At 53.1% G+C, this 12,270-nt stretch overlaps 2 protein-coding genes across 4 annotated transcripts in view; one reads left to right on the forward strand and one right to left on the reverse strand.

Moving 5' to 3' along the window:
- SLC25A25 (solute carrier family 25 member 25) overlaps positions 1-2,866 on the reverse strand; it is a 34,985-nt gene extending 32,119 nt beyond the window's left edge. Inside the window, exon 1 of one of the 2 annotated variants that reach the window (XM_058693995.1) lies at positions 2,504-2,866. In XM_058693995.1, coding sequence (XP_058549978.1) covers positions 2,504-2,758 — 255 coding nt within the window. In that variant the 5' untranslated portion in view covers positions 2,759-2,866. The remainder of the gene's footprint in view (positions 1-2,503) is intronic. The other variant, XM_058693996.1, reaches the window with a different exon arrangement.
- A 261-nt stretch (positions 2,867-3,127) lies between these two features.
- Positions 3,128-10,301, forward strand: NAIF1 (nuclear apoptosis inducing factor 1). Of its 2 annotated transcripts, XR_009251390.1 has the most exons (3): positions 3,128-4,470; positions 6,152-7,852; positions 7,936-10,301. XR_009251390.1 is itself a non-coding variant. In XM_058694002.1 (2 exons), exons 1-2 carry the CDS (start codon positions 3,960-3,962, stop codon positions 6,622-6,624), a joined length of 984 nt encoding a protein of 327 aa, XP_058549985.1. In that variant the 5' UTR covers positions 3,128-3,959; the 3' UTR covers positions 6,625-10,301. The 2 variants fall into 2 exon arrangements, 1 of the variants encoding a protein (XP_058549985.1); XM_058694002.1 differs by having other exon boundaries at positions 6,152-10,301.
- Positions 10,302-12,270: the final 1,969 nt, after the last annotated feature.

The following is a 12,270-nucleotide window of genomic DNA, read 5'->3' on the forward strand; positions in this document are numbered from 1 at the left end:
AAAGAAAACTTGGCTTGACCTGTTGTAAGCCAGCAAGAGGCTTTGTGTAGTCACATGGCCTGGGTTCACCACCACCCACTGATAAGCACTCACGGTGGATTCCTGCACAAACCCTTGCATCTCAGACTGGCCCTCTGGGTCACGTGAAGAAGCTACCAAAATTTGATATGGTGTTTTCCAATGCCCCGTTTCGGACAGAAGGGCCCCCAAATTCTTTTGGTTTTGCTAGCTCTGCAAAACTGCAACACCGCTTTTTCTGTATGTAGCTAATACTGATAGAATTTCGACAGGAAGTGGTATGGGGGGGGGTTCACGAGGGAGTATGTCTTCCTGTGGCCCACTTATTTACAAAAAAAGGAGGTTCTCTAATACTTCAACCATTTGCCACAGGATTAACTTGGATGTAAGTGGCTCTTGGATGTAAGTGGTAACTTGGATGTAAATTGGTTCATTCTGTGTGTCTCAAGCTGAAAGAGGTGTAGAAATAGAGTTCACACTAAATCTACACACCAAAAGAGTAATAAGGAATTGTTTCATATCACAGAACTGAGATAAGTCAGAGTCCAAGATTTTAGAGCCAGTGTGACCCCAAGGGGCAAAGCTCCCTTTGGTTAATTGAAAAAGTTTTCTTTTAACACCTGAAAGAAACATGGTCACTTTCTCCTTATATGCCCTTACAAATTTACTACCAAAAAAAAAAAAAAAAAAAAAAAAGATGAGCATCAATATCAGATGTATCATGAATTACAGTTGTGGCACAAAGCATAGCATAAAAATATTGAGTAACTCCTGCAGCCAGATGCCCTCGACGTGCCTGGCAACATATGTCAGGTGGGCAGGTTCACGAAAGCAGAAAGGTTCACATAGGCTCACACTTCACTGAGCCCAGACCCTCTGAGTTTAGCCATCCTGTCTTTCCAAGTGACTTATTCATCAGATATGTATGGGAAAATATCTAGCTCACAATGCCATTTTGTGTAAAACTCAGAAGAAGAAAAAAAACTTAAACTGGTCTCTAAGCCTCTTGGACTTACCCAAAGATTCTATCTTGCACAGTGTTACTTTTGGTCTTCCTAGGCTGATCCTAAGTGGATTAAATACCTTAGATGTTGATCCAATATACTGTGGGCAGGAGTTAAAAACACCTTACAGATACCCACCCAACTGACAAATGGATTTAATTCACTGGTGTATTATCAGACTTTTTTTTCATACTTGGCTATGAGAGATTCTCCAATTGTTTTACGTACACATGGTCCAAACAAACTAAACTCAGAAGAGAAACAGGTTACTAGGTAAAGCACTCGGAAGTTCTAGTCCAGGCTGGAAATCAGGTTAAGCCACACTGAATCAAACACTTGGGAAGAGTGCCTGAGACTACCAAGTCAGGCGGGGCCGGGAAAACACCATGAGAGACAGAAGGGGAAGGGACAGCCTCTGCTTGAGGTTCTTATAAAGAAAGGACAGGGGCGCCTGGGTGGCGCAGTCGGTTAAGCGTCCGACTTCAGCCAGGTCACGATCTCGTGGTCCGTGGGTTCGAGCCCCGCGTCGGGCTCTGGGCTGATGGCTCGGAGCCTGGAGCCTGTTTCCGATTCTGTGTCTCCCTCTCTCTCTGCCCCTCCCCCGTTCATGCTCTGTCTCTCTCTCTGTCCCAAAAATAAATAAAAAACGTTGAAAAAAAAAATTTTAAAAATAAAAATAAATAAAAAAAAATAAAAAAAAAAGAAAGGACAGCACTTTTCTTTATGGCCCCCAGTCCATCTTCTGTCCCCCCAACCTCCTTGACCAAAGCCCACTCCAGAACAGGAATAACAACATCCTAGGTTTGCAACACTGTCACTTTTAGGAAGACTTTCCCCTCAGATTCTTTCACTCTAGATCACTATCCCATCTTCTGGATAAGCATGTCAATGGGGATGAGCCTAAACAATGAGAACTGTCAGTCTTCACCCACATCCTCACAGAGCTGCCTCAAACCCCAGTTCCCATTTTTTCTAACTCCCACATGCTTCTGAGAGGAACCAGATCAGGGCCCACGGCTGGCATGGAAACGAGAAGGCAAGGGAGGGGTGCCGCTGGAAGATGGATGAAATAGTCCATGGGGGGTAGGGGAGAGCATCAAGCTTAGCTTGGAAGGTCAGTGGGTGACAAAAGGCGACTCCCGAGACCTGGCCTTCTACTCTGGGGAAAGCCTAAGTAAAAAGGGCTATTGCCCACCAGACAGCCCCAGACGGTGCCCACCTGTGCCCACGGAGAGCCTTTCCCCCTGGCCCTAGCACCCACAGAGGTCAAGAAGCAGCTCCACTCCCACCAAGGCACAAATTGGGTGTTCTACCCAGCCCAACAGGCGGTCCACCAGACCTGCCACGCTCCCAGGGGCTGCTCAAGAAGCCGGGCTGTTCAGAACTGTCACCAAGCAGCCCAGACCTGTCACCCCGAGCCCCCGGAGCTGCGGCGCGAAGAAGCCCCCTCCCAGACCGCGCGGACCGTGCGCGCCGCCTACCCGAAGCTCGCCCTCGGTGCGGTGCAGTCCCAGGCGCCGCAGTCCCACGGCCAAGTCGTTGACACACAGGCCGCCGTCACGGTTGACGTCGAGGGTCTGGAAGAGGCTCCACAGGCGCAGCCGGTGGTCCGGGCCCCCGCAGACGGCGCCGCCGCACGGGTCCACGGACGCCGGCGACGAGGCGGACGACGAGGCGGCGGTGGCGGCGTCCGGCGGCGGGGAAGCCACGCAGCGGCACAACACACTGCTCACCATCGGGCGCGAGACAGGGGCGCCGGGCGCGAGGCGGGGGCGGCTGGCCGGCGGAGAGAACGCGGAAGACACGCTGGAGTCCCCACACCGCGAGCGCGGGATGGAAGAAGCCGGCAAGGGGGCGGGAGGGGCCGCTTCCGGGAGCCCCGCCCCGCCGCGCGCCGCCTTGTTGGCCACGCCCCCAGGCGCGCCGTGGGCCAGTCACAGGCCCCGACGGCCACCTGGGCGGGGCGGAGCCTCCCCGAGGACCGCGCACGCCGCGGGCACTGCGCGGATCAATGGAGAAGGCGGAGCGATCCCTGCTCCGCCTGCGGCCGATTCAAATTGAAAGAGGTGGGGATTGGCTGAGCTGGGCCAGAGAGAGGAAATCACGCCGTGATAGGCAGAAGTTATGTGACTAGCAGGCGGAAGGCCCCGTGTCCAATTTCCATTGAGAAACGCTGTTTAGGCTGAGGAATCGTAAGGCTGGGAGGAGCGGTCATGTACGGAGATATCGTAGTCTCGGGTGGGAAGTAGGATTTGTGTGAAGGGCACTTGTGAGCTGAGGCTGCAAGGCAGAGTTGGCCCCCGTGAGTAGAATTAAAAATTAATTGGCCAGTGGCTCAAGGCCAAAAGCACTAGGTATCCTCAGGAGGCCGGGTTTTGGTAATCGAACTCCCTAAACCACCAATAAAATAGCTGAATTTAACGGCGTTTAATAGTCGTAATGCTGACGATTGAAGGACAGAACGATTTTCCAATGGAAGTGAATAAAGGCAGGTGGGCGGAGCGCTCTGTAGCGACAGACCAATGATCAGGCCAATTCCAGCAAATAGGCGTGTCCTTTAGCTGAGCGACAGATCAGAAGAACCAGTGGTCGACGTGATGCCTGAGCCGCGGCCAACCAGGAGGGCACGTTCCCCGGGAGAAGGTCTGGGAGGCGGGAAAAGGGGAAGTGGGCGGATCTCCGCACGCCCCGGCGGAAGAGGCAGATTCAGGAAGCCATTACGCAGCTGGCTGGCAGCGGCCGGGCCGGTCGGGGCTGGGCCCTACGCACTTTGCGTAGCGAGGGGGGTTACCAAAGGCCTGGTGCTTGGCCTTGGGCAAGCCCGGCCTATCCCCTGTAGGGGGGTGGGTGAGAGGCGAGGCTGAGGAAGAAGAGAAGGGGAATTGGGGCGGCTGGGGGGCTTATAATTTTTTTAAAAAGGGAGGGTGGGGAGAGGCCATGGCCGTCCCAGCCAAGAAGAGGAAGATGAACTTCTCTGAGCGAGAGGTGGAAATCATCGTAGAGGAGCTGGAACTGAAGAAGCACCTGCTGGTGAACCACTTCAACGCCGGGGTCCCTCTGGCTGCCAAGAGTGCGGCCTGGCACGGCATCTTAAGAAGGGTCAACGCGGTGGCCACCTGCCGCAGGGAGCTGCCTGAGGTCAAGAAGAAGTGGTCCGACCTCAAGACCGAGGTCCGTCGCAAGGTTGCCCAGGTCCGGGCAGCGGTGGAGGGTGGCGAGGCCCCAGGGCCCACTGAGGAGGATGGAGCCGGTGGGCCTGGGACAGGTGGTGGCAGTGGCGGCGGTGGCCCAGCTGTAGCCCCCGTCCTGCTCACCCCCATGCAACAGCGCATCTGCAACCTGCTGGGCGAGGCTACCATCATCAGCTTGCCCAGTACCACAGAGATCCACCCCGTGGCCCTTGGACCCACAGCCACTGCAGCCGCAGCCACGGTCACCCTGACACAGAGTGAGTGACCTCTCCCGCCCAGTCCGTCGTGCATAAATGGGAAGGGCCAGCCAGAGCTGGGGCAGCCCGGGGAAGGTTGGCTGCCAAGGGTCAAAGGTCAGATGGGAGTCTTGGAAGACCACCCGGCCTTCCAAGAGCTCCGCAGACAGAAGTGATCTTACTCTCTTTGGGACTTCCTCAGCACACAGTCTGGACTTCTGATGGGCTGGATTGCTCTCAACTGTTTTGCCATCATTCGTGTCCATGACTGACTGAACTCTGTGGTCCTTGAAGACAGAGACCATGTCTGTATCCCCACGGGACTTATCACAGGGCCTGGCACATAGTAGGCAGTCAGGACATATTTGTCAAATGGATAGATGGGAATAATAATACCCAAGTAAGGCATCGATTCTGGACAAAGACGTTCTGGGTTTTCAGTGCGGCAAACGTTCATCAGGCATTGCTCAGAAACCTCATGGTTCCTAGCGTTAATCTGTTCGTTCACTCCTCAAACACCAGCACTTACTCCATTCAAACATCGTGCTTGGCACCGGGATTTGGATTCCCAAGGTGTTTAAAATATAGGCCAGCTATATTCTAGTAGGACAGATAAGACACACATGAATAATCGTAGTGTCAGTCAGGAGAACCTAAGGACTCAGAAGGAAGGGGCTTCCTGATCGGGGTGGGGACCCAGAGCTGATGTTGGCACTGAAGGATAGAGAAAATTGACCTTTCCCACAGGCGTGGAGGCCCAAACAGCCCACCCAGAATTCCTTCAAAGGTTCTCAGCTATGAATGACGATGGTTTGGTTGGATTTTTCAGTTCAGATAAGGGTTTGTACCAGTGACCGTGAACTGCTTGTTTGTGCTGGGCTATTGGCCTGTATCGGTCAGTGATTCTCAGTGGGGCTCTGGGGAATTGGGTGTATGTGTGAGTGCCATCCCCCCTGCAGCCATATTTTCTAAGGATAGCAAGGTGGGAAAGAGGATCGAACACCAGTCTAAAGCAGTTGCTGCTCTAGAACAGCAAGGACCTCTAGGTATTCCTTTGGCCAAGGAGACAGGAGGCATTTATTGGGCACTTCAGCAACTGCTTGGCCATAAAAGAAGGAGGGAGATAAGGCGAGCGTGGCTGCAAACGCTTCAAGCAGAGTCCCACCCAAGATGGCTGCTGAGTGCTGGCACTGGAGAGCATGTGGCCCTGCCTTTATCGGCTGGAAGCATCCCAGTGCGGTGGTTCTGAGCAAGTTGGACTCCGGTGTTAGGGAGACCTGGGCTTGCTTCCTGGGCCTGTTGAATAAACTGCGTAACCTTGGGCGAGTACTCCACGTTTTTGAGTCTCTTTCCCCATCTCCAAAATGGAACACGACAGTGCCTGCCTCTCTGTGTCATTCTGAGGATTCGTCGAGCTAACGCGTGCAAAGGGCTTAGCACGGTGCCTGGCACATAGTAGGCGCTCTGTGCACCAGCATTGTTATCAGCATCTTTGCTTTTGCCTGATCTGGGACTGGTCCTGTGGTTACCAAGTAGATTCTAAACGCTTTAGATTCTAGATTTATGCAAGAAGAGCTCTAAAGCCAAAGGACCTGAATTCCCCCAGAATAGGGCTTAACGGCCTCCTCCCTGCCCTGTGTGGCCAGCTTCATTCTTTCCAGCAGGTGACCTGCCACTGCCTTTGCTCTTTCTTCCCCCACAGTCCCCACGGAGACCACCTATCACACGCTGGAGGAGGGAGTGGTGGAGTACTGTACCGCTGAGGCGCCCCCACCCCTGCCCGCCGAGGCCCCCGTGGAGATGATGGCTCAGCACGCTGATACCTCGGTCAAACCCCAGGCGCTCAAGAGCCGCATCGCCCTCAACTCCGCCAAGCTGATCCAGGAGCAGCGAGTTACCAATCTGCACGTGAAGGAGATCGCCCAGCACCTGGAGCAGCAGAACGACCTACTGCAGATGATCCGCCGCTCCCAGGAGGTCCAGGCCTGCGCCCAGGAGCGCCAGGCCCAGGCCATGGAGGGCACCCAGGCAGCGCTGAGTGTCCTCATCCAGGTCCTCCGGCCCATGATCAAAGATTTCCGCCGCTACCTGCAGAGCAACACGCCCAACCCCACTCCCGCCTCTGACCCTGGACAGGTGGCCCAGAACGGGCAGCCCGACAGCATCATCCAATGAGGCCGGGGGCGGCGCCAGCCTTCTGCTCTGTTCGGATGACGTCACTGTGGTCTTGTACGTGGGTTCTGTGACTGGGCCACGTGGACCGCTCTCTCTTTGATAGACTGTTAGGGGTCCGCGGTTTCGGAGGAGTGAGAGAGACGGAGATGAACTTGTTGGGCTCCTGGGACCCGCATTCTCTTACCCTCACCACTTGAGCTGCCTGGCTGACAGCCTGAAGATTGGTTAGGTGGGCGGTGGGCGCTGGTGAGGCTCCACACCTTGTCATGAGCCAGGGCTTGGGACACGACCCAGACCCTGTCTAGGACAACTGTAAGGGAGGTTCTCCCTGGGGGCCGTCTCCCAGCCGGGGTCTGTGCTGAAATTCTCCCCCCTCCCCCCACCCCCCCAAACCCAACCCAGTGTCATCGTTTCGAATAAGATGTCGGTGGTGCTGGCAGTGACACAATACCTTCTTCCTCCCTAGGGAGGCAGAGTGACTAGGCCTGAAGAGGAAACCCCACCCTTTTCTCCTTTGCACTGTGCCTCAGTTCTCAGGGGATTCTAGTCAATCTGTGCTCTCCCCACCCCCCACCCCAGCCCCAGCCTGACAGGGGCCCCCTTGGTATATACCCTGAGCTGCCTCTGCATTACACCCAGGATGGGGCCCGCTGGGCTCAGGGATGCTGGGTGCGGTGGGGACAGCTTGGCCACCGTCTTGTCTTCCACTGCATCCCTGGGCAGCCCTTTAGTGGTTTGTCCTGACAGCTCTTGACTCAGGTCGGGCATCAGGCTTTAGGTGCTGTAAATTCGAGAGAAAACAGACCCGCGTGGAAACGTGTTGTTCCCCCCCACCCCCAACCCGCCCCTGCAGTGAATCTGAGGTGACCGGTTGGCTTCTTCCAGAAGGCTTGCTTCAAGCCAGTTGTCTTTATTCTGTACCACGGACCCCTTCTGGGAAAGGGCGGGGGGCAGCTCTGGCCACACCCTTCCTCCTTTCCTCTCTACTGACTCCACGATTCCGAAACTCATTGTGGGAAAAAGCCTCCTCAGCATCACGCCCCGGACTCCCTGTCCCATTATTCAGCGCCTCGTGTTCCTGCGGGACTCCCGCTGCCTGGCTGGGCGAATCTGAAGGCCTGATTGGCCCCGAGTGTCTGAGGTGGGAGAGCCAGAGCTGACCTAAGACGCGGGACCTTTGACTTCTGTGCTCGGGGAAGAGCAGATCGACCTCGGAGTGTGGAAGGAGGTAGTGTTCCCTGTTCCGTCTTGACCCTCTGTCACCTTCTGTAGAGAGTTTACCCAGATGGCATTTGTCTGTTTCATTTTCAGAATCGCCATCGATCACCGAGATGCTCGCATCTCCCCAGATCATTCCCCGGGATTGCCATTTTGCTGCCGGTGCCTTGGCCACGCGTGACCAACGGTTGCAACTCGAGGCTCCGGATCTCAGCTAAACCATGGAGGTGCTGCGCTTCTGGGCACGTACGTTTGGAATTGCTTGCTCTGCGGTTGCAATCACCGGAAGATGCTCCCAGAGATGGTCGGGAGGTGACCGCGGTACAGTACGGTCCGCCCCCCCTGTGGAGCACGGGTGCAGCGTCAGCTACAGAGCAGTGGAGAGGAATCAGGCTGGTGAGGGGGTGAATGGCGGAAAGAAAGCTCCGCGGGCTGGAAAGCAGCAGCCCGGGCACGCTCCCTCCATGGAGCCCGACAGCCCTGGCCGGGAAGCTGTGGAGACTTCCTGAGGACTCGCCACTTGGTTTGGTTTTTCTCTGGGGTTGGCAACCTGAGCCAGTATTGGATCTGTTCCAATTGGGTATAAGGAGGAATCCTGGATCACTTAAACTGACTGCTTCTTTCCAGGTCATAATTTTACATTAAAAAAATGTATCACTTTTTTTTTTTTACACATAGCCGTGTCTTTATTGGTTATAGGTGGAAGAGATATGGGCTGGCAGAGAGCAGGGGCTGGCACAGTATGGCCCAGAGGTCATATCTGGCCCACCACCTGTCTTTGTAAATAAAGTTTTATTGGACACAGCCACAGCTCTTCATTTACTTAATGTCTGTGGCAGGTTTTGTCCTACAATAGCAGAACTGAGCAGTTGTGACAGAGACATCTGGCCCACAAAGCCAAAAGTATTTACTCTCCGTTATGGAAAAGTCTGCCTATCCTTGGTTTAGGGCAATATTTCAGACTCTGGATGAGAATTACTTGGGTAAACATATCCCAAACCTGACCCCACGTAAAACCTAAAAGAGACTCCTGGAAGGAGAGCTCTAAGAATCTGCTTTGTAAACAAGCTCTCTGGGTGATTCTGGTATTTCCTGAAGGTTACAGATGAACTTTGCTAGAAGACTTAATCTCAGCTGGAATCACAGATCATGGAATCATGGAGCTTCAGTGAGGGTGGTTCTCAGGAGTTGCTGCTGACAGTTGAGAAGTCCTGCCTAGCACATATTCTCACTTAAGAGTGGCCTTAATTCTGGAGGGAGCCCAGCCTTCTTGGATGTAGTTATCACTCTCTCCCATAGTTAGTAATAATAAAAACAGAATTAACCAAGCCCCTGCTCTGTCTAGGCATTACCTCATTGGCTCCTTGCAATAGCCCCACGAATTAGGTAATAATACTCTTCTCAGTTTGCAGATGAGGACACTGAGGATCAGAGAGGTTAAGCCATTTGCTTAAGATCACACAGCTACCTGATTCTCTGGGGTGGCCTATGCTCTTAACTCTTGTTCTTAACCATGCTAATCTTGCTGCCAGTCAGATGTGAAATCACCTAGAGACCATTTGAGCCTAACCTTGAGAAGTCTCTAGGTCAAATGAGGAGGCCTAGGAGGCACGATGTGCTAAATTGTTCTTGGCACTTGAAAGAGAAACACAGTGACCTCTCTTATTCTCTGCAGGCTTTGGATGCTCATATTAAGAGGGCAAGGGGTGGTTTAACAGAATTAAACCCACCTCACCTTGATGCTGCTACTGGAGAACTGTCACTTACATTGGGGGTGACGGTTTTGGAGTCCTTCCTGAAATGTAGGAGATCATCCAACCCACTGAAACTTACTGGTTCAAGGAGTGGAGACCTTTTACGTTTTAAACCATTTTGATGGCAATCTTTCAGAAAGGTGTCCTTTGTGAACCTTAGTTTGCCCAGCAGGACCAAGGGGCCAGAAAAAAGCCCCTGGGCTCAGGCAGGTTTGGGCTTGAGCTGGGTTCCACTATTTACTCACTGTGTCTCTTAACTTTGCCGGACCTCAGTTTTCTCAGTTCTAAAGCGGGGATGATGAATTACAGTCCTCACGTGCTGGGGCTATTATGCGGTGTTATTCAATGGAAATGGCTACTATTTATTTTCTGTTGAAATTTTTAAGTTTATTTCTTTATTTAGTTATTTTTGAGAGAGGTAGCATAAGCGGGGGAAGGGCAGAGAGAGAGAGGGGGACACAGAATCCCAAGCAGGCTCCCCGCTGTCAGCACCGTGAGATCATGACCTGAACTGAAATCAAGAGTTGGACACTTAACCGACTGAGCCACCAGGTGCCCCAAATAGCTACTGTTTATTGAGCACTTACCATGTGCAGACACTGTCCTAAGCACTGTAAGTATTAACCCATCTCATGAGATCAGGTACATAACACTTAGCGTGTGCCTAGGACGTGACGTGTGCTCAATAAATACTGGCTGCTGTCATCATTATTGCAGTGACTTGATACTCCAAAGGGGTAGCTAGTGAGTCTTGAAATCACAATGGGAGCTTTGTCAAAAGTGGTTTGAGCGTAAAACGACCAGCATTTATTTGTTTGTGATTTTGCAGTATGAGCAGGGCTCAGAGGGAACAGCTTGTCTCTCTCAGTGTCTGCTGGGGCACCCTCCACTTCCAAGAGAGCTCACGCACATGTCTCACAAGTTGATGATGGACGTGGGCTGGGAACTCCATCCTCTCCATGGGCTTCTCCACGTGGCTGCTTGGGCTCCCTCACAGCATGGTGGCTGGGGTTACAAAAACGAGAACCGGAAGCTGCCTGTCCTCTGAAAGATTAGGTTTCCATCTGGCACAGCAACACTTCACTTTTTCTCTTGGTCATGCAGTCACCTGGTAGCCCAGATTCAAGGGGATGAAGGAAGAGACTCCGCCTCTTGATGGAGCTGTGGCTCTCGCAGACGGGGAGGGGAGGAACGGATGGAGGCCATCTCTGGAATCAAGCTAACTTGCTGCTTTTATTATAAATGGGGGTCAGGACTCCTGACCCATGAAAGACAGCCTCTCCTCCACATTCCAGCATTCTACCAGTCAGGAGGGAAGGGAGCTCCCCAGATTTTGAAAGAGACCGTATTGAACCTATTTTCAATTTCCTGTAGCTTTGAGCCAAGAGATTAGAAGCAAAAACCCTTGGCAGGTGGCAGTGCGGCGGGGCGGGGGTGGGGAGGAGGGTGTACTTTGGCTCCTTCTACTGTGGAAGTCTTTGCACATTAGAAAGGGGCCCATCTGTGCAGACCTGCTCGGAGATCTCCCTGAAAAAGACTTCCTGACCCCTGGGGAAATTCCAGACAATTGGTCAGGGCTGGAGAGAGTGGCAAGGTGCTTGTGGAGAGGAACAGGCAGAGACAAACCCACTCTTTTAATTGGAGAAGATGAGGGGAGCCTGGGTGGCTCAGTCGGTTAGGCACCCGACTTCAGTTAAGGTCATATCTCACGGCTCTGGGTTTGAGCCCCGTATCCTGCTCTCTGCTGTCAGCACAGAGCCCGCTTTGCATCCTCTGTCCCCTTCTCTCTCTGCCTCTCCCCCCACCTCTCTGTCTGAATGAATGAATGAATGAATGAATAAATAAATAAATAGAAGATGAGCTGAAGTTGGCATGGCTGGAATGTGTTGGTTCTCTGTCAAATCTGGGCCATCAGCCTTCTGTGCCCCACCTCTTCCTTGGCCAACTCCTGGGTGGCCCTTGGGGCTCAGCCTGGATATCACTTCCTGGGTAGGCTCCCCCACTGCTGTGCACCCCCATGGCTCCCCACACCATTCTCCCTAACTCTAGTCCACATGGACTCTCTTGTTTTCCAACAGTCCCCTCACTGGGAGCCACTCGGTTTCAGCAGCCTTGTCCACTTTGTTCCTGGCTTAGCCCAGCTCTGAGAATGGCACCCTTACTCCCCAGCTGCCCGAGCTAGAAGCCCAGGTGACATCCTTGTTTCCTCCCGTGGCCTCGCCCCTCACATCCTCCAGTTGTTAAGGCTGCTTCTAACCCTCAAATCTATCCACCTGTCTCTCTCTCACCTGGGTTACCCACAGCAGCCTCCCTGCTTCCACACCCTTCCAGAGTCTTCAGAAGCAAATCAAACCAGGCCACTCCCTGTTCTATTCTTTCAAGGACTTCTCTTAACTCTCAGGCTGAAGTATAAGCCTCTGCATGTGACCTACAGGGGCCTTTCATGGTCTGATGCTGCCTCCCATCTTGTACTTCATTCCAGCCACCGTGAAAGTTTACTTCCTTACTGTGAGAAGTAAGCGATTCATTGTTAGAAATACCAAAGAAAAGCTGTGCTGTCTGGTTGACAATAGGATTACAACATATTGGAAATATGTACGAACCCCTCCCCGCTGCGCTGCACAATGGAGTCCCAAACCCTTAGATGCTTCACTTCCTGGTTCTTCCCCTTTCC

The sequence above is a fragment of the Neofelis nebulosa genome, chromosome 12, assembly GCF_028018385.1.
Source record: "Neofelis nebulosa isolate mNeoNeb1 chromosome 12, mNeoNeb1.pri, whole genome shotgun sequence".
NCBI lineage: Eukaryota > Metazoa > Chordata > Mammalia > Carnivora > Felidae > Neofelis > Neofelis nebulosa.